A 23,127-nucleotide genomic window follows, 5' to 3' on the forward strand; every position below is an offset into this window, starting at 1 on the left:
AAAAGTATTATATATTTGTAATACTCAAAAAAAAACTTTACACGACTAAATTGAATTTGAAAGAACAGTAAAAAAACATATCTTTCTAAATTTATTTATAAATATTTAGATACAATCATAGCACTTTTCTAACGACTTTTGTTGTTTTGAAGTCGTAAACTCGTATTCTGACTTTTTTTTTAAAGTTAGTATATTACACAAATTACCAAAATGAAATTATTGCTTTCTTGAACAATTTGTCAATATTTATATTCCCAATTATTAATTCCCCATATTTTTACTTTAGTTTATAAGATATTGGTCAAATCACTAGATCCATCTCTTTTTTTAACAATACTTTATAATTTATTTATATTTATATTACTATTATTGTTAATTTATTATTCTAGTAAAATACCATTATGTATTGTAAAATCAATATATGGTTAAGTAAAAAAAATTGTATACAATATACAGTAAATTCCCGTTACAACGAATACCAATACAACGAAAAATCTTGTTATAACGAAAATCATAGAAGTCCCCTGCCGAAAAGCAGGGCTTATAAAGAGCTTTGTTACAACGAAATTTCCGTTATAACGAAAAAAAATTCGGTCCCCTGGAGTTCGTTGTAACGGAATTTTACTGTATTATAAAGGTAACTAAAATATTTGTCACAAACCTAATTGAAATAATATAATAATTATTATAATATCAAAAGTTGACTTACATAGTTATTAAATTTATTAATGAATATATTACATAGTAAAATGTAATGTTAGTATAAAACATTGTGGTAAATAATTTTAAGTTTTAGTGATACGTGTATACGATGAGTCCACACTTGATACAATAACGACTAGTCGACAAAGTACATGCTAACATTATAATATTTTTATTTATTTAAAAAATGTTACAGTCTATAAATATATTTATTTATGTGTAAAATAATTATAAGTGATTACATTTATTTATTTACATTTAAAACAACTTAAATGCGTAAGGAAAGAACCAACAAGTGATGGAAATTCAGCGTAAATTTTTGTGTTTATAGAACTTATTAAATTAGGTCTTGAGGCCACTATTTCCCAGAAGACTGGGGATTTCTATAAATAAAATTTATTAAAAGGTTATGTATAAAATAGGGTTAACATGATAATATTATAATTTAATATGTAAATACAACTCATAATTTTAACTTCTATGATTTAATTTTTTCAATAAAACTATCACTTTAAGACTTATATAGAATATCTAGATATGAGGTATATATACACAGAGAAATATTGATAATATATTTCGACATTTTGGATTACACACTTTCAAAGGACTACTTGGTGACGGAGCGATAATTATCAATTACCAAATTTACATATTACATTATGAGTGGTTTACACTTCATACCTAGTGAAAATCAAACAACATAATACATTACGGAGTTTATATTCGTCGACTAATTAAATTATTTATTTTATTATACACTTTACTGCGAACATTTTTAAAATTGGAACATGAACATAACTTACAATATCTCCGTACAATATTATGGTTTTCCAGTTAATACAGTACAATAGTCGTAATACCATTTCGAATTTTTTGCGTTGGTCTAAACAAACGGATGTCGAAACATAATGGTTATCATAAAAATACATCGATATAAGAGTATATGTAGGTATACATCAAATTATATATAGTTTTTACGGGTGATAGTAATATATGTATGATATTTATCATGTATATATATATTCGTATTCTACACTTTTATAAAATTATACAAAAGTTGAATGTTGAATGTTTTTATTTTATGTTTACTGGTTTTTCATTTCCTACTTTCTGTTATGACATAAACGAGTTTATAAATGCATACATTTTACATTTGAGAACATCTGACGGGGTAAAACAACATAAGAATTGTACGACAGTTTCATCGTCTTTCATCCCTTCGTGACACAATAGAAAATATAGCTACGTAGTAGAGTGTAAAATAAATAAAATCTTCATATCCTTCGTTTTGTTTTTTTTTTTATTATTATTGCATGTATATATGTTTATAGATACATTTTATACACAAGCGAGAAACCAAATAATCCGTACAGCGAACGTAAAATTCACAATATTTTAACTTTAAAGTAACGTTTACGTAATATTAACGAGTGCTATACCTTGTATAAACGTTTCAATTCGTCATTAGCACGGGAGCAGATATAATATTTATATGTTGTTTAGAAATTCATGAACAATAAGTTCTCAATTGATATCCATTATCACATAGTGTAATGTAGTGTAGTATAGTGTAGTGTAGTGTTAATAATACAAATCTTCTCCCATATACTGTTCTTTACCCTTCACTCACAATATGTTGAATGACGTATAAACTTTTACCTATGCGCTTTAAAGTTAACTAGGATGTTATGAACACTGTTGTTAGGAGTGTATTGTTAAATAAATAGTAAATTTAAGATAGCTTTTTTTTTCTTTCCATTATCAGCTTCAAGTACACAACTGTTATAGCTCAACAAAGACATAGTCAGTAATGTCAATATGCAATTAATAGTCAAATCATAAGTCTTAATACTCAATAATTTCTATAAATCTAATATTTAAAATTTTTCAAATATTTGTATCGCAAAAATTAAAAAACTACAATAAAATAGCTTATTATAAGTATACTACAAAGCTATAAAGTCACCTATTAACATTGTATTGAATTTAACTGATTTTCTAAGTAATCGATTTTTATAATCCAAAAAATAATAATATTGTTATAATATTATACTATACATTTATATGGAAAATAAGTTTATATTATTTGTATTTAATTGCATGGTTGAAGCCTTATAAAAAAAGTAAACATAGAAATAATTTGATAAAAAATTCATAAAAGGATTAAAATTATAAATACAATTTTCGAAAACAAATATTTGCTTTTTTATGAAACCGTGAAAAAAATGTAAAATTATTATTATATATATTAGACTATTGACATGGAAATAATATGTATGCTTTTATATATATATTGTATTTGCTTAACAAATACCATTACAATAATGAACATCTAACACGACACAATTTGTTTTTTTATTTATGTTGACGTTTATATTTAGTGATGACTTGTTTAACGAAAACAACTTAAGATTCTAAAGGAAACGTATAATAAATCATAATCCAAAAGTAATGACATGTACGATTTATTGTAGGGACGTTCTTTTTTTACCAAATTATGAACATTTAACTTAGCCCTAGCTTAATCGAAACCCTCCAAAAATCACATTCCCACAGTTATATGTATAATTCCGTTTCCAACTTTTTCTCGTTCATCTAAAAAAGCCACCGCGTAAATGACACTTCGGGGATTTATTTCCCTAGGTTTCAAGCTTCTAATGCAATTGACATCATTTGAGTACTATAATCATTCAACTTATAGATAAAATATATTAAGCACAATTTGTATGCGCTTGGTATAATATTATAGTACGAAAAAATACTGAAACATTTAAAAAAAAAAAATTATTTGTTAATATAAAATTCTGATGTTTAATAAAATATAAGACAATAGGCTATAATTATTTATCTTTAAGATTCTAAACAAAATACTATACAAAATATACGATATTTCTACAGACATTTAATTAAATTGAATACATATTTTCTTATTTATTTATTATTATTGTTACTATTGATGTAAATTCAATAACTTGGACTCACAAAAATATTTAATATTAATGCTTTATAATATGAATAAATACATTGAGTTTTATAGATTGAGTTATACATATCAATGTATTTCAGAAGTAAAATGATTTTATCGATGTTGTTTTCAATTAGGCTCAGAACTTTAAAAAGTTTGTCTGTAACTGTGTACCTATTTAATATATGTAACAATTACCTACGAGTATTTTGATAACTGTTTTCGTTGGAAACATATTTACAATTTACTAAATCAATTACTAATAAAATACTGTTCTGGTAAAGAAAGTAAATATACAACTATGTACAATGAACGATAAACAATATTATACATTTTACAAAATTAACATGTATTATGAGTCATCATTTATGACGTAGAAAATCCAATTATGAATTTTAATACATAAAACCATATTAAGCGTTTGTGTTCTTATGCATATTATTCAAATATAAAATAAAACAGATATATACAATATAGGTACTTCATATTTATTATAATCTAAATGATACATTTTAATAATTTATAGAATTAATCGATTTATACTATTTTATGCATATTGGTTTTTCTAATAACGAAATAATTGTATTAAGCTACAATTATTATTAATAATAATAATAATAATATTGATTTTTAAACACTTTATTGAAAACAAAGCAACTCATTTTTTGCAACAAATATTAAAATTTTGAACAATTACACCTCAAATTGTCGTGTACTGCAATTCAATAACTCAAAAAGCAATTATAAATTTTCATCATACTCAATAGATATTTCATTTAAATTTCCATTGAAAATGTTCAACTATTAGTATTTCCACTTATAATTGTATATATATATTATATTTTCAACTATATTTTAGTTATGTGCAATTGCATTTTTATTATATATCATATTCTGCAATAACGATTAAGACGTAAGTAAATAGTATATAACAGAATAAATACCATACCCATAAATAATATATTATCTATTTGCAATTTGTATATTATATAGAATTAAAATAATTTAATTTTTTTTAAACTGTATAAAGGGTGGTGTAAAAATATTGATAACGATTTTTATGTTTCGTTTTAATCTGAAATAGATTACCAAATACGATAAATAAATACAAATTAATAATAAAATATTATGAGGATCATAACTTGTGTAAAAATATAATTTTTATCCAAAAATAATTGTTTAAATATACTGTCTAATGCATTAGCTCTGTTTCAAATCGATTAAGTAAAATCAAATATTATTAGTTATTATTTTTATTTATTATCGTATTTTATAAGATTTTATAATTTCTCCTTTTTACTATTCATTTTCAAATTATTTTCCAAAATCAACTTGTTTACTCTGTGAAGAGAATATACAGTTAAGATTACTGTATTTTGACTAGTCTCAGGCGTAAAATGTCCTATTTTTGTTATTTTCATCAAAATAGTATTCTATGGAATATAGATTACAAATAAACAAATAAACACAGACAAGAAAAATAATGTTCATAATTAATTCTTTTTAGATTTAATTGACATCCCTCCCGACAATTACCCTGTTACTAAACAAAATATATGTTTTGACAAACATTTTGAAGACGCACATATACATATAATCTCGAAAACTGATATATTGGAAAATATAAGATATCAACTTTATCAAATGCCAATGTCAATAATCCTTAAAACATCGTACTAAAATGTGTTGATCATACGGAATTACAGTGTTTTCAATAAAAAAATGTACTTAGTAATCACATGTCACATCGTATATCATTCTGTAAACCAATAGTTCGCAATATTTGGTCAATAGACCCCAAGGGGTTCACTGGTAAACTTTAGGTTGGGGGTGACCGTTTATGTACTCTATTGAACGACAAAGCCACAGGCCTTCTTTTATGACGCTGATAATACACAGAAGTAAAGAGTTATTTTTTTTTGCTTAAATGTTTAAACAAAATTGAAACAAATACATGTCCAGAATTTGGATAAGATCCATAAAAATTAAAAAAAAAAGATAACAAAAATCACCATGTCTGGTCAAGTTTAAGATTTAGCTAGAGGTCCGCTGTATTAGGTCCGGTTTTGCTACGTTTTTGGGAACCAACGCAATACATAATAATATGATATGTGCTCAAACCCATCTATTCAAGTCATTATATTTCTTCCAGTGCAGACTCAATAGTGATCATTTCATAATCTTTTCACTCGATTTATTTTCTTGTTTAAGTTCTTGCTTCATTTTCTAGTAAATAATAATTATCATTACCAACAAACAACTTATTGCCTCGCCTACAATTATTCAATATTTTATTTTATTTTTATACGTTTGAATAAATAAATACCTTATCTTACCTAACATTATCTTACTATAAATTGTTTATTATTCAAAATTAAATAGGTAAGTATATTTTAAGTTTTGTAATGTATGTCTTTACTTTTTTATACTTTTTCAGTTGGTAATATTACTTTGTTTCTATACCTTAATTATAAATTGAATACATTATAATGTTTCATATAACATAAATATTAACTGATTAAATATTTTTTGAAGAAATTATGATCCATTACTTACTATATAGGAGAGCAATTTTAATTATTATTCATATTTTCAATTTTCCGAAAGAATATAAATGGGATATAACTATATATTATTCTATGCACACATTTTCAAGTAGTAAAAAAGTTTCAAAAGTTAAAATAACCATACCCATCCATTTTAAATCAATATTTATAGTTTATGGATATAGTTATTTTTCAACTTTGTTGTGTAGGTATCCTAACAGAATAAACTATTGAAAACTATCAAAAAACATCAAAGCCGTGAATATAAAATTATTTTGTAATTAAATGAAACAATATTTTTAGATATATACTAATAATTAATAACACATAATTATTCTCCTCCAAAAATTAGTGAAGTGACATAAGTTTTCACATTTTTTTCTTCCTTTTTAATTTTTATTTTCCAACAAACCATGATGACTTTGATTTTTTTCATGCCATGTGTGCAATTTTTTGTATGTCTTAAAATTACATTTATATTATTATTAAAAATATATGGTCTTTTTAGCTGAGTTTTATTATATACTGTATGCTTAATATATATTGTATAATTTTAAACTTCCAATTGTTGCATATTCCTAAATATATTAAATTTACCATTAACTACAATGTTTGTTTTTATCGAGATCGTAAAAATCATATTGAATACTCTCATTTACTTTAATATTTAAAGTTTTAAGTATGATTTTTAATTTTTTTTATTAATTCATTTTTAGTATCCGTGTTATTTTAAATGTAGTTGTTTTTCATAATTATCCAAAAATTGTTTTATGTTATAAAAGCTTTCAAAGTTTATTTACTTTGATATTTCTCTTATTAATGTTTATTTATATATCAATACGCATTTAATCGTGTACTCAATGCAATTATTTATTTAAAGATATTTATATTTTGCCAAATAAGTTACCTGTTACAATATAACATTTGAACATGGTTATTTATACAATCACATGGTACTAAAAATGTTTAAAATTTTTTAAGTTTATAACCCATATTAATAATTACTAATAACTGTACATCATGTTTGATTTGTATTTTTTAGGTTTAAATTCAAATATAAAAGTTAAAAAATTAAATATGTATTTATATTAAGTAGGTACCTACAAAAAAATCAAAGAAAATAGCAAGTATATTTTCAATAATATCACTATAAAATGTTGACGTTATTGATAAATTATATTTTTTACATTTTAAAGTACATATATTGTGTACATGTGTATTATTTATACATATACAATAAACAATCCATGTTCTAATCATTGCCAACTTTATCGATGAATGTAGGTGATCGTACTTTCTTTTTTATTTTATCCCAACAGCGCGAGCCATTCCCCCTTCCCAATCAACATTCCGCGATCACCAGAATGTTAGTATTTTAATTTCATTCAATCAATATACAATTTATGCGTATTAGACGTGGTTGATTACACACTGTCTATGCATCTTACCTTTATGTTAAAATTAAAATTTATCTTTGAACTTAACGGCTTTAGTGATGCATACTGATATTAATCATTTACCATTTTTAAATATTCAACGGTTCCTATAATACACTTGCATTGGCTGTAAAGTCTTACTTCGTTTTTGTGTATCTGCGCGAATATGACGTATGTTGACTTAATGATCACTGAGATTTTATAATCGAAGATCTATTTTTCTATGAACAGAACATAATACTCACTTTATAATATACCGATTGTCAAATAAAATGTACTTTTTTAGAACATTTAGTTTATACCATAAATAACTACAAAGAGCTTTATTTGTAAAATTATAAAATTATAACAATTTTATAAGAAAAAAAATCAATTTTTTTGATACACGTGATAGAGTATTCATTAAACTATCTAAGAAATACTACGATAGTTAAGAACAACCTTAAAGATTAATACTCGGGTCTGACATTTCTAAAACAGTGAAATATGAAATATGGTTTAAATATCTATGGAACCAAGCCAATCCTTTTAACATATGTTCAATATAATCGTACCAATATATATATATTTTAAACAATTAATAACCAACATCCAATAGCAACACGGTTTGTCACAGATCAAACTTTATACAAAGACCAACGCAAAAAAAAAACCACGAAATTTCTATTTGTTGTAATTACCAGCAATTCGTATGTTAACCCGAGTCTGACCCTAATCCTGACTCAAAAATGTACTAATATAATATTAACAACAATTTAATGGACAAAATATTATAGACTTTATCTTTAAAAAAAAAAAAATATACGAATATATAAATATCACTCCTCACAAAATGATCCAAATTACGCCACTAAATTAAACCATTAAGATATTGTGCTGTTTGCATACTGAAGAATATCTTCTCTAAAATTATTGTACATTAGTACAAAACAATAAAATTGCAACTATATTTTTAATATAGTTATAAAGACGTGTTTTAAAAAGTAATACTAAAAAAATCAAACACTACATGCTGTACTACTACGTAGGTATTTCATTAGGTACTCAATAGTATACAACTCTAATATTTCAAAATTCTCTTATAATTTATAAAATTATTGAAAATGATTAAAGACTTACTTTATTAATAATTTTTATAATTTAAGTGTTATAAGTTATAATACTACTGAATACTTGCTTTTCGATACTTGTAGACTTGTAGACAATTTGAAGTACCTTCAGAGATTAAACAAACCTGATTGCATCTGTTATACTTCGAATTTAATACCCACATTTTTTCGTGTAACTTTTATTATTCGAAACTCTGCTTTTAAAATAGTTGACAAACTACTATCAGGTTAAAATGAACTGTAAAAAACTCGCGCGTGTCAATGTTTGATGGAATGTTTCACCCGAATAATAGATCCTGTATATTCGCTTTCGAGTGAATCCAATACGTCGAGCATTGAATTTCGTCGTACCTACTGTTGTGCAGGTGATGACTGTTCTTTTTTCATCTTCTCCTCTAATTCCAAACCTTTTTGACTTTAATATCCACCCATAGACTCACTCGGTCCTTTTTCCCATTCGCCTGTGACATTTGAGAGGCAATGACCCAATAATGGCAAAAGCGATTGCCATGGCCCACCCACATTCTGTCCATTTGTATTGTCCGTACCCAATAATAAACGAAAATCATTCGATAAAAATAATGTAGATTATTCCAAAGGGCTTTTCGAAATGCACAATAAATACGTTTTGCGAAATTCCACTGCTGAATTATGGTATGCAATTTTATATCACAAAGATACATTAAGTGAGTACTTCAAAGTTACTACCTATACAATATAACATGTGAACGTGCTTTGTAAGAAATGTTTATGGTTTTTTTTTTTTTTGCCCACTTAGAATATACCTACCCGCGAATACCATTCTAGATTACCATTCAAGTACACAAATTTATGTTCAATCTCTAAACAGTCAAAATAATGTTTTTAAAATAAAGTTTATATTTCAGATTTTCGGCAGACAAATATACATTTATTACTACTTGCTTATATTATTATCAGATGAACATTTAAAATAAATGTCTCGTTTTTTTAATTTTAAATCATCTTTACGCGTTACACCATTGTACATAAATTGATTGTAATGTATATTTTTATATTTTCATCGCATAAAATCGATTATTTTTTCCACGATACAAACACACATTGAGGTATTTGTTACAAATAATTGATTACCATAACTATATTAGTTACATCCAAACGATAAAGAGCGTTGGCGTAAATTGAACACACAGAACGTTTTGGTTATTGTAATTTGGGGATAAAACGATGCGTATAATCTTGGTTAATTTATAATCTTGGAAAACACTAGCAGCCGCGGCGACGCCCGATGGAAATTTGCTAGTGGTATAATAATAATAATAATAATAATAATAATATTAGTCGCCCCGGGTAGAGTGGTCGACGAGCCAGCATTCGGTGTGGTGGCTGCGGGGCGGGCGGTGACGGGCGGTGACGGGGAAATGGGGTCGTGGGTTCCGAGAGTTAACATCTCCAGAGGTTAGACGAAAACAAATTGTGTCGGCTGAGGCTTTAACCGGCCGTCTGATTCATGATGGCACTTACGGGCTCTGATGCCAGCCTCCTCGACCGCACCGCCACTGCCATTGATGCACGGGAAATATGATAGATAGATGGCACGGACGGCTGTGAAACGGCATCCGGTACTTAGGGATAAAGATATACGCTCCGAAACAGTAAAACGGAATTGTGGGGTTTTCAGATATAAACAATCGTTTTAAACGCCACCACAATACACGCATAGTCGCATATAATAATATTATAGAATACGTTTGAAGTATACACGAACAGTTGACAGTCCGCATACGCGAAGATCCGTGTTTTTATTGTAATACTAATATACTGTTTTATTATTGTATCATTTGGTTCATATTTATATATATATATCTTTTTTTTACGTCAATTCACCAATGCAGTGTTTTACTGTACACCGACGGCTGCAGCATATACATTCAATTGTGGAATAAATGCATTTCCGCGCTAGTTGCTACCAAACTTAAATAATATGTAACTTTTTAATAATAACAATAAAATATTTATCGGTTCACAAATTTGTTTTTCCGTTTAACAATATTTTATAAACATGTATACATACCTACGTTTTATTTCATACTCTGAAGCATGGTTTTTCAAACATCTTGATTCTTTATGCATATATGTTTTGGAATTTATAATACAAAATAAATTTTCACATGCACTATTCCACTTAACTACTCTACGTTATAAAAGATTTTGGGTGGTTTGTGGTATTTTCTGTCTCAAACGGGTTTTCCGTGAAATAGCATTACAGTACGCCAAAAGTATACACCACTAAATAAAAAAGGTTCCCTTGATCCGTTCTGAATCTAAAAAACCATTTTAAAATCCCTTTATATCAAAATAAACAGAAGAATATTATATTGAAATATTGTTAATTTTTGATTCTGAACAGTGTGATAAATATATTGGTCTAACACTCTAACAATGATGTATTTCTTTTTTTTTGTGGCTGAACACTTTTTATATCATCAAATATTCAATCTTCAATATAAGGATTATTTTATTTTTGCACTAAGTTTGTACTTTAGGATAACATAAATATCATAACATTTTCAAAATAACCTATGTGTTGAATTTGTATTCTGTGGTAAATTATCGCAAATAAAAAACGATTCTGAGAAATCTGTCAGCCTATAACATAAATATATAATTTATATATATTGATATTTTTTTTTCATACTGATTTTAGTTTGTACAATCTATATAAAAAAAAATTTACAATATGCACAATATATGGAAGTCGACTTACCACTACTACTCACGCTATGAAGTACTATTATTGAATAGTTTCTTCAATCGAACCAACCAAGCCCTCTACCTCCATGTATTAATATTAAACTTGAAATATTTATAAAAAAAAAAATCAAGTTTATATTTTCTTAGTTTAATAAATTGGTTCCATTCTTAAATAATTACGAAAAATCTTTTATTCAAATTTTCAATTCTGAACTATAAAAATCGTACATTTATATATTTTTAACTACCTATGAAATAATTTGCATATTTTGGTGATTTTTAACGAATTGTATGATAATGTTAACTTCAAATACTTAGAAAAAGAAAAATATATATTTTATATTATAAGCATCATCCTAAAATGTTGAGCAAAAAAGTCATTGAAATACAAGCTCCACGTTATTTTAAATATCAGGTCTCTATCCATTTTTCAAGAATTTATAATTTGATGTAAAAATAACTTATTACTTTTCTAAGATTCGTTTTATCATTAGAAATTGAAAATTTATAGTTTGATATTGATTTTACTATTATAACATCATAATATTTATATAAGAATCATTAGAAAAATGAGATCTACCTACCATCTTACTAAGAATAATATATATAAATTATAAAATATTTTTAGAAATAGACGCTTACACGCCGTCGTCGCTCGGAATCATTTTTCGTATGTAATAATTTATCATTAATTTGATTTTAAATACAACCATTTCAGTTGACCTACTTAATTACGAGGTACGCTCGAAACCTACTATATGACAGACCGAACTCCCCGGTTTTGATTTATTGAACATGAAAATATTCGACATTAATTTATCATACATTATTCCGTATACTGTAATTTTATCAACAAAACTATATCTAATTTTCTGTCAAAAAATTAAAATGTAAGTAGATGTTTTCATCATAATAATTATTTTAAATTGAAAGAAGTAAAAAAAAAAAAATCTTATAAAATAACTCAATCGATAATGATAATTAATTGAAAAATACTTTCGACTAGCTGCTGAGGTCTTTGACTTAATTTAGTACGATTTCGATTAATACATAAAAAACGTTTGTTATACTCTGGCTAGTCAATCGGATATTTATTAAACGTATTAATGAGTGTTTCTTGTGTAATTTGTTGTTTATTCTGTGAATATGATATGCATGGGTATAAATATAGATCAGGTATTTAATACGCGATCCAGTCTTAACTAGAAATTATTGAATCATATATAAATAGGTATTGATTGAAATCATAAAGTTCTACGTAGCTATATTTTGCAATATCTTATATATTTCCAATGTACTGCTTCTTATTCCCTGAGACATCATTTTTAAATTATTTATATTTCAATGTTTTGTTATTTAGTTTATATTATTTAAATCGTGCTTACCAAATAACATCTCAAGAAAAAAATTCCTTGTAACCAACTATTACTAAATATTATTATTTATTATCATCAGAAGTACCTATTTATCCTAACTTTAAGTAATTCCAGTTAACATAGTAAGTAATCTATGTTTATAATAAGGATGATTTTCGTTTATACATATCACATACCTACAAGCTGTTGATATATGACTACGAGTGTACGTAGATACGTAGAATTATGTTCATACACCTTACGTGATACATCTAAGTCTATTTAATGTCGAAAGCATGTTTATTTTTGTTTGGTCGAAGTTACATCGATGCAGAATAGATGTAAGAATAGTCATATATTTTTTGTTTGCGATACTAAAACTTTATTCGTATAAAAACGTGATATTTTATATGTATCATACACCTAAGATATATATATAAGGTGTAACAAGACTATTTGACAAATTTCCATTACAAATGTTACTATATTTGTTAATAGTCCTGTTACATCCTGTATATATATAGCTACTAGTCATTAACGTATAAAATTCATGAGAACCATCTCATATATCTATGGTATCTGTCTTTCAACTCAATAATATCATATAATTAAACTGTCCTTAAACCAAATAATGTTATAATTATAATATACGCATATTTAGTATAACGTATATATTTTAAAATATATAATTTAACAATATGCATTTATTGTTAAAATACAGGTAATATTCTAAATAAATACGGTAATAATATGTTCCATAAAAAAATCAAATTTTGATTATAAATATTAAATAATACTAAAATATATACAATTATCATAAAATTGAAACTTTAAATTAAAATTTAAAATAACAATATCAGATCATAAAAAAATATTATTATTATATTATTAATATAATTCAATTATTTTTTAATAGCCAATTATAAATTCCACAAATAAAAATGAAGAATAATTTCTGCGTCATATAGAATACTATATATATATATTATATACGATGTAATATGTATGGATATCATTGTATAATATTATTTCTAACTGATAATTGTAATGTAAAAATTTAAAATCAATATAGTTATTAATTGAAAAAATGCATAATTTTTACAAGAAACGCCAAATTAAAATATAAATACATAAAATACAATTAACTTCTCATTCCCTATTAGTATTAATTATATTTGGTATTATTTTTAACAAAACATTAATTTTTCTTCTTCAACATTTTTAATTTCCAAGATAATATATTTAATTGAAAACTTATAATGTTACAATATTTTTTAACTATTTATTCAATTTAATGTATGTATAGGTTTCAAATAAAATCAATTTATATAGGCAACTTAAAAATGGGTAATGAAAAAACTGAATCCTTGTATAGGGTATCGTTATTATTATAATATTTAGTTATAGTGTATAAATCGAAAGCCACAGTTTATGATAATCATATTAATAACTATAATAAGTAGGTATCATAAATATAATTTGCGGGCACGTATTTATTAATTAAGGTGAATAATATTGCTCATATAATATTAGTAATTAATATTATAACAATAAGTTTTTATCTATAAATATAATTATGAAATTATTTATGAATATATCTTACTTTTTTTTTAGAAATAATTTTTATGAACTTATTATTATAAATAAACAATTTTTCTGGGAAATAAAACAATTCAAAATTTACTTAAAAAATATATACAAGTTTATTCTAATCTAGCATAAAGGCAAATAAGTTAAGTAGAAGTTAACTTAATTAAAATATCAAATAAGTAAGTTAAGTTAATAAATCTTAAATAACTTAACTTTTAACTTATTAAATTGTTAATGCCCGCCTTGCTATAAAAGCAATATAAATAAAATAAAATATTTTTAGTAGTATTATTATAGGCTCTATCAGTCAACTCCGCTCGTTTTATTTTTTTTGTATCAACGATTTATCATTCAATTTAAATTTATCACATACATTACAGTGACTTACTCGTTAATGACAAAGTATACTTGGTACCTTCTGTGCGGCAAAATAGTACCTACTTGCTTGCTTTTATTTTAATTAAAAATGAGTTGTATTCATACTTAATAATTAAGTAATTAGGAAATCCACCTTAATTAAGTCTTAATTATGGTGAATTTCCTATAATTAATTGAAATTAAAAATACTTGTCTTACATCAAATGTATTAACTTATAATTGCTGGATTGATATAATTTATATTAGTTATTTTTTAAGTATCAGTTTAAGCACAAGAGATTAGCGATGAACTCCACAAAGCTTAATTTTACTTACAAATAAAGAATATTTCCACTACCCATATTGAGATATAAAATATTATATTTTTATGAACTCGATAAATAATAGTTTTATTCCTTTAAGTTCAATAAACTGTAATTACTATTTACCAGAGATTCAAAATAATCCTATAGACATCCATCTGTTTATTCCTCAATTTCATCTTTTAGTCGTAATATTCTTCAATTAATATTTTAGACTGCGATCGGAACAAATAATCATTTTACAACATATATTTATAAACTTTTTCATAGTTAAAACATGCTTTGATTTTTACTTCAGCATAGTAAGAAAGTGAATCTAGTTAGTACTTTAAGGGATCAAAAGTAAAAATCCCCAGTACTTATTTATTAATTGACAAAAAATATTGCGAATGCGAAATAACGAAAAATTTAAACATGACTGTATTTTGTGTTTTTATGTAATTCATAAATGAATAACCGTTGATACTTGAAATTTTTATGAAATGTTTTTATTCATTCAAATTTTCATTTTATTTATGTCGAAATGAATTGTAGTGTAATGTTTCGAAGAATAAGCTAAATTAAAGCTGAACATAATGCGTTTAAAAAACTATAATAAACAACTTATAATAAGAAACTCGAATACATTTTTATGGGATCAACTTTCTACGAAAAATTCATTTCAATATGATGTGATTGGTAAACAGAATATTTGTTTAAAACACAGGTAAATATTTATATCACATCAGAGTTGCTTTTATTTCAATGTATTTTTATTGAAACGTTATATTAATTAGAATATATGAATTTATTATGGTCACTTTTACTTGTAATTATTTATACTTTTTGACTTTTTAAACATACATACACAAAGACATTAAAACTATATTATCGGTTAATATAATGTAAAAAAAAAAAATATAATACTATATAAAATAATATTTTTTTATCGTCAGATTTGTTTATATTAAAATATAGCATTAAACATAAAATATTTATTTATTTTAAGAAAAACATTATACGCTTAAGCTTTGTTAATATTTAATATTTTAATTAGATCCGCGACATTTTTCTCATATTTACCAATAATTAATATAAGTATATAAAAATTATATTAATACATTTTTAACCAATTTATCTTTAAATAATTCTATAAATGTTTTAACTCTTGAAAAGCGAATTTATTGTTCACTTTGTAGAAATCACAGTTTATAATTTAATTCATTAAATAAATATTCTATATCACGAGACATAAGTTATGAAAAAAATATTTACATTATTTTCTTTTATATATTTTTTATTAAAGGAATACAATTATTGTTTAATATAGCACCTGTATAACTATTTTAATTTTAATTATGAAAATAATTTATCTAATTGTGTTATTGTTCTGTTGACAGAACTTTAATTTATTCGTACATATTAAACAAGGCGTTTCTTTAAACAACATAAAGTTTCCATAAAATACTTTTCTCATTAATAGAAGTAATGATTATAGAAACTCAGAAATATAATAGAACAATATTTTAGTTTGGTTTTTACCGTTCCAAGAAAGCACCGTTCAGTATTAAACTATTACAATACCCGTGTACAGTGAAACCTGTTTAAAAATATTCTGGACGAAAGGACATTCTTTCTCAGTGAGCAAAACCGTCGATATTGGAAAATTAAATATGATTTTACTTCATTTAAATTGAATGAAATTGAAAACTGTTCTAACTATAACTTCTGATATCTAGCGTTTTCGTTGAATACAATTCTCGTCGTTTTATTCAAACAAAAATATATACGCATTATATTATAATCTTTGCACGTCTAAAAACGTGTTACTTAATATTCACCACGAAGCTAAAAAATATATATATGTATAATTTGTGTAGCATACAGCTGGTGAGAAATTCGATGAAATTAAATTTAAGAATTTTATGGTTTTAATATACATTTTAATAAAATAAAAATGTGACTGGTGGTGTACGTATACATTTTTTTTTACCGAATATCATACTTGTAGATACATGTTATAACTTATTAAAATATATATACGAAACGAACAGTAGCAAAATAAATGTGTATAAAATATTACAATTATAATACAAAAACATTCAGTTCAAAATAATATATCATTGTACTTATACTGTGAAGACAGAAGAGCGCACAGAATAAAAATGCATTCATGCGACTCAAATATTCAAGTTATAACCTAAAACCCTGTGTTATATGGCATATGCATCAGTGGTGTCATTTATTTCCTTTTTATTTTTTGGATGAAAGAAAGAAAGGTATTTAAGCTATATAGGGTATTTTCCCTCTATGATTTTAAGCAGCCCGCTAGTTGTTGATAAAAGACATATCTATTGTTCATAATTGTTAAGTGTTTAAATATCATTTTTATTTGTATTTTAAATATATTTCAAATACTTCCAGTAAAATGTATTTAAAATGTTCATAGTATTTTCAAACAGTATTTTTTTTTTTTTTTTTGAAAATACTAAAAAAAATATGTATGTACCTATTACTCGTATATTGAACACATCAATGCATTTGGCATTAAGTGAGTCAGTACAAGGCTAAAAAAACTATAAAGTAAATATTATCACCCTAATAATAATTGTATACAAGTTATGTTTACTACTTTGATAAAGTATAAACATTAAACAAACAATAGAATCATTTTTTACATTATTCACCTAAAAAGCAAAAAATATAGATATTATGTAATATTCTTCTCTTTTTCTGCTATCATAATATTACCTATAGCAGTTAGTATTGTAATTGAATTTATCCTGATTATAAATGGGTACTTGTTTATTTTTAGTCTTCAGCGGATTTTCGAGAAAAAAAAATTTAGATTATTAATTTATTATCGTGTCTACGGCGTAATACGTACAAAATCGTGTGCTTACGGCAATACAATATACATACATGGCAATTGTATTGAGATAAAAATGTAAATCGAATTATGAAAGCGAACAACATTGCAGACATATTTTCAGATCCGGTCAGAACTCCCCTCTCCCGCGGCCATATCAAAAACTGAAATAACATCACTAATATGCATATTATGCGTATGCAATGAACGCATACATATAAAATACATCTCGATTTCGGCGATTGATTTATTCGAGCTAAAACAAAGCTATAATATCATAATATTATTATGTGTAAGTGATCCTTCCGGTACACTAGTTGCAGCGCTATAACAGTGCTATAACAGCGTCGCTTGTTGGCACGTCCTCGTCCCGCGCGTTATTGCAGTTATCTGCCGCGACATCATATACCTATCGCCAGTCGACCGGTATAGGCATATAATATTATGCTCGCGACTTGTGTGCGCGTATAAGACTCGGCGGTGTAGCGAACCCCGAAAACGTTCGTCCGCAAAGATAATAAATTAATATTATTATATTATGCGGTACGGCGTAAACAAGGGCGAACCGTAAATTTAATTTTCGTCGCGCGAGGGCGGCGTCCCAAACATACCAAACGGCGACCACACACTTCGACGTCCCGCGCGACTCTGCGGATCCACTTGGGTCTTCTTTGACTTTTTTTAAATTTTATTATTATTTTTTTATCTGTCCACAGGCGTGGACGCGAAGCCGTCGGACGTGGACGGGTTGCCGTACAGCACGCTGCTCTACGGTAACGGGCCCGGGCACAGCGCCGAACACCGACTGGTGCCCATGGTGAACGCCACGGACGCGGAGACGCACAACCGGTTGCACGGGGCCGCTGTGCCGCGTCAGTGGGCCACGCACGGCGGCGAAGACGTGCCCGTCTACGCGGCCGGCCCGGCCGGCATCACGCAGGCGCTGTTCTCCGGCACGTTCGACCAGTCGTTCGTGCCGCACGCCATCGCGTACGTGGCGTGCTTGGCCGAACACGCCGAGCGGTGTCGGCGGCAGGACGCCGAAGCCGCCAACCGGAGCATCAGCGACGCCGCGTTCGCCGCCGGCAAGGCGGGCGTCCTCGGGGTCGGACCCTCGTCGCAGGTAACGCGATTTTTGTTTTAAGGTTATTTTTTTTTTTTTATCCTTTCCAAAAACCCATTTCGATAACCGAACCAAGGGGCACCGCCGGTCCCGAAACTCTCAAGACTCCGGATAACATTTATTTTCAAATAACCAACAATTATTTTAACTGAACTCGGATGAAAACCGATTTTTTTTAAACCATCTAATAGGCCATTTTCAAATCAACCATAATATTTAGATATTACTGTAGATCGAAATTATCAATACTTCGGCAATGTCTGTGTTATTATAATTATTGTATGAGTAATGATGGATGTGATCTCAGCCTTTCGTGAGACCACGGCATAAAGAGTTTAAGATCAAATAAGTAGGTCTAGAACCATAATAATGTTAATGACTCACCAATACTAGGTATATTCAGTTTAGAAATGAACATGTAATAGTCTACACTCTACAAGAAATCAACAGATTTTTTACGCTATAAAAAAATATCTACTGATCCCCAACTAAAATAATATCAATTAAAAATTTCGAAGTATACCAATTATTTTGTAGGTATTTGAAGATCTAGAGCTCTTGAACCATAATTCTCATTAACCGACATAGATTTATTTAATTAGTCATCTTAGGTACATTTTCTATGTATACATCATTAAACTTGTGTACAGAATTATCGAGTTCTCTCGACTCTCGTACAGGATTTCATTAGATTTTAGCAGTTAGTAGATGAGACTTGAACAATCAAAACTGAAAGATTCAACTGATATATTATAATCTCTGAAAATAACATATTTTACGTTATTATTGTAAGTAGAGAAATGCATTAAACTGTTTCTGTACGAATAGTGTAACTATAATGAGTGAGCTGTGGGGAGGAGTGTAGCAAACGTACGAATGAATTTATAATTAAAATAATTAATTAATTATTGTGGTGGTAATACATAATAAAATATAATCTACGAAACTAATTTTTTTTAAATCATTTTTGTTAATATTATAATATTGCACCAAACCTGCGGAGGTGTTATTTCACCTAAAATGTGAAATAGTTTTAGAAAGAAAACAGGTAACAATACCCGTAAATCTTACGTACGGCGTAAAAGAACAAGCGTCTGTCGAGTCGTGGACAGGAAGCGATCGAGTATGAAGAGTTTCCGATAATAAGTTTATTTTATGCTATACCACAGATTTGATTAAGTGGTGTACCATTATTAATCTATTTTAAACGTTACGCGTAACTATATTTTATAAAATTGCAATATCCAGCGATACCTATATAATTTTAAAATTGAATAACTTGAAATAAACGACAGAAACCAAAAATAATAATAAAACCCAGAATTTAATAAATACATTTAAAAATGAATTTTGCTTTAAATTTTAAATGAGTATACTAAAATTTATAATTCCTAAAAAAAATTTTAACAATATTGATATTCGAAAGTATATTGTTAAACATCATAAGTATTTTAATTTAAAATGTATTTTTTTTTTAATAGTAATTTAATAGTTATATATTATAATATCTACTATAAATTTCTTTTTAACCATAAGTCGTACGCTTAAGTGCTGGTTTATGTATTGTAACTGATACATTGTATCAGCAAATTGCATTCAGTTCTCATTGGTTAGTTGTTAGTGCCTCTGAGACTGTCGATTTAGGCGAAAAATATAGAAAGAAAAAACCGTTATATTACCACACACGTAGGTACCTACTATGCATTTATCGACGTCAATCCAACAAAGCATATTTACTATCTGTAAAAGAAGCATTTTAATAGTGTACTCCTATACCCAGTGGAGTCATAAAACGTGAGCATCCATCATAGTTACATAACCACAATTTAGGTTTGTATTCTATAAAGTCAAGTTTTCTCAAAAAAATATACAGTTATGACCGATATCGCGATCACGAACAACTTATTTCGTCTATGATACTTATTCGCATAGACCGTAATCAACAATAAAACAATTCTTGATAAACCGGTATTTCGTTGACATTCAACGGCATTTGGTGAGATCACCATAAACAAGTGTATCACGTTATTATGAGATTCGACACAGAAACATATTTCGAAAAATATTAATTGGATATTTTAATCCATTGATCATAAAATAAAGGGAGGAAAAGTAGATAGCCTATCTACCGTACAGTATGTATACCTACTTTTTCATTGAAGAATAAGTCACCGTAATAGTGTAATGCATGTGTTAAATCTGAATTCAATGATAAACCGTTGAATAAAAAATAACAATCTTGACTTCTAAGAATAGGTTTTTAAAAGAATTCAAAAATATCATTGTGTGTATGAAATATAATAATATACGTTCAAACTCTAACATTTTTAAATTCCAACAAATTATATTTATTAATTACATAAAAATTACTAAAACAGTTATCTTTTCGGTTTAAATATTGTTTAATTTTGTCCGAATTTTAACTTAATATGTCCATATACAAATTACGTATACTTATGTCAAATACAGAAAACAAAACTAAAAATATGTTGAAAATTGTATTAATTTATTATGCATAGAAAATTCTAATTTACAAAAATTTAGTGAAAACCAAGTATCTACGATTATTTATTTTTAAGTCAGGATGACAGTCAATGATGGTAGACATAAAAAAACAAAATAACCATTATCATTGAAAATCAATATATTCATTGCTCCTACACAGATATAAGTAAAAATTGTTTATTGCATTAACAGAATGAACCAAGTTAATATAAAAATGTTTCTTTTCGCTTCAAGATGTATTTTAATTAAGTGCTTGTGCTACGTCGGGATGGCTCTAATATGTTTGTTTACGGCCCAAAGCGAAAACTAGTAAGTGGCAAATTCTGAAAAATATGTAGCGAAATGTCTCCTTTGAGCACGGGCTTGAGTCCAGTTAACTAAAAATATGTATGCGTGTAATATAAAATCTTCGTGTAACTTTTCAGACATACTTTTAGAATCATATTATGATGACACATTAATCATGATTAAAATATTTTTCTCATTTGTCTTTTTATTCTATTGAGCAAATCAAAATGTCATTTTAAATATTGAACGGAGTAATAAATAAATGTTTCAAAAAATGGATTTATTTTCAACTTTGAGGGAAGTTTCTAGCAGCAAAATGAACTAAAAGTTATACTACGAGTTAAAGATAAAAAATCCTAGTCCTTTTCATAATAAACGAAAAAAACAAAACAAAAAATTAGAAAAATAGGAATTTTTGATTTTATTTTTAAGTTTTAATTAAAAAACGAATAACAGTAAATACTTCATATTTTCACTTAATTTATATGTTAGCATTTTAATTCATGATTTAACCGGAGTAATTTTAGTTCAAAATATTTTGATTCTTTTTGAGCTATTTTTAGTTATATGATAGTTCCTATTTTTTTTTTTTTAGCTTTATTTTTATAAATTTTATTAAATATTTTTACTCAGATATAACTCGGATACGTTTGAATCAAAAGCTTTGATAATTATTATGATTATTTAATACTATAACTAAAAAATCTAAAAAACATATAAATACAATTTTTTTTAGACATTTTAATTCAAAATTTGGACGATATTTAAAGAAATAATAGCAATTTTAGTTATATTGTTGTAATTTAAAAAATGTCATCGTGGTACTTGAAAATTTTAACATATATTATTATATTTTGTATACAAATAATGTCATTTTAAAATATAATGTTTTCGGTAAAAATTAATTCAATGTATTGCACGAGTATTACTAATAGTTAAATAAATTACTTTAATAGGTATGAAGATTTATTATAAAATATACGTATTTAGTAATACTGACTGGACTGTATTTACTTAAAATCAATATTTATTTACTTAATATTTAATTCAAAATATAGAACACACTACACACATATTATTACAGTGAATTATTCAATGACGTAATATACTTACACCTACTGTATAGCAGATCGATTACTTACTTCCCCGTACTTTCATTTTTATTTTTAAATGTTTAATTTGTTACTATATTTTAAAAACTTTAATTTTAGTAATTTCAATCTGTTACGTTCTCTATACGTTTCAAT

General features: G+C 26.4%; 1 protein-coding gene across 1 annotated transcript in view; it reads left to right on the forward strand.

Annotated features, from left to right (window-relative positions):
* Positions 1–23,127, forward strand: part of LOC132921962 (alkaline phosphatase-like) — a 210,543-nt gene that overhangs the window by 162,998 nt on the left and 24,418 nt on the right. Inside the window, exon 9 of the mRNA XM_060985234.1 lies at positions 18,681–19,087. Within this exon, the coding sequence (XP_060841217.1) occupies positions 18,681–19,087 (407 nt within the window). The remainder of the gene's footprint in view (positions 1–18,680; positions 19,088–23,127) is intronic.

Source organism: Rhopalosiphum padi, chromosome 2, assembly GCF_020882245.1.
Source record: "Rhopalosiphum padi isolate XX-2018 chromosome 2, ASM2088224v1, whole genome shotgun sequence".
Taxonomy (NCBI): Eukaryota; Metazoa; Arthropoda; class Insecta; order Hemiptera; family Aphididae; genus Rhopalosiphum; species Rhopalosiphum padi.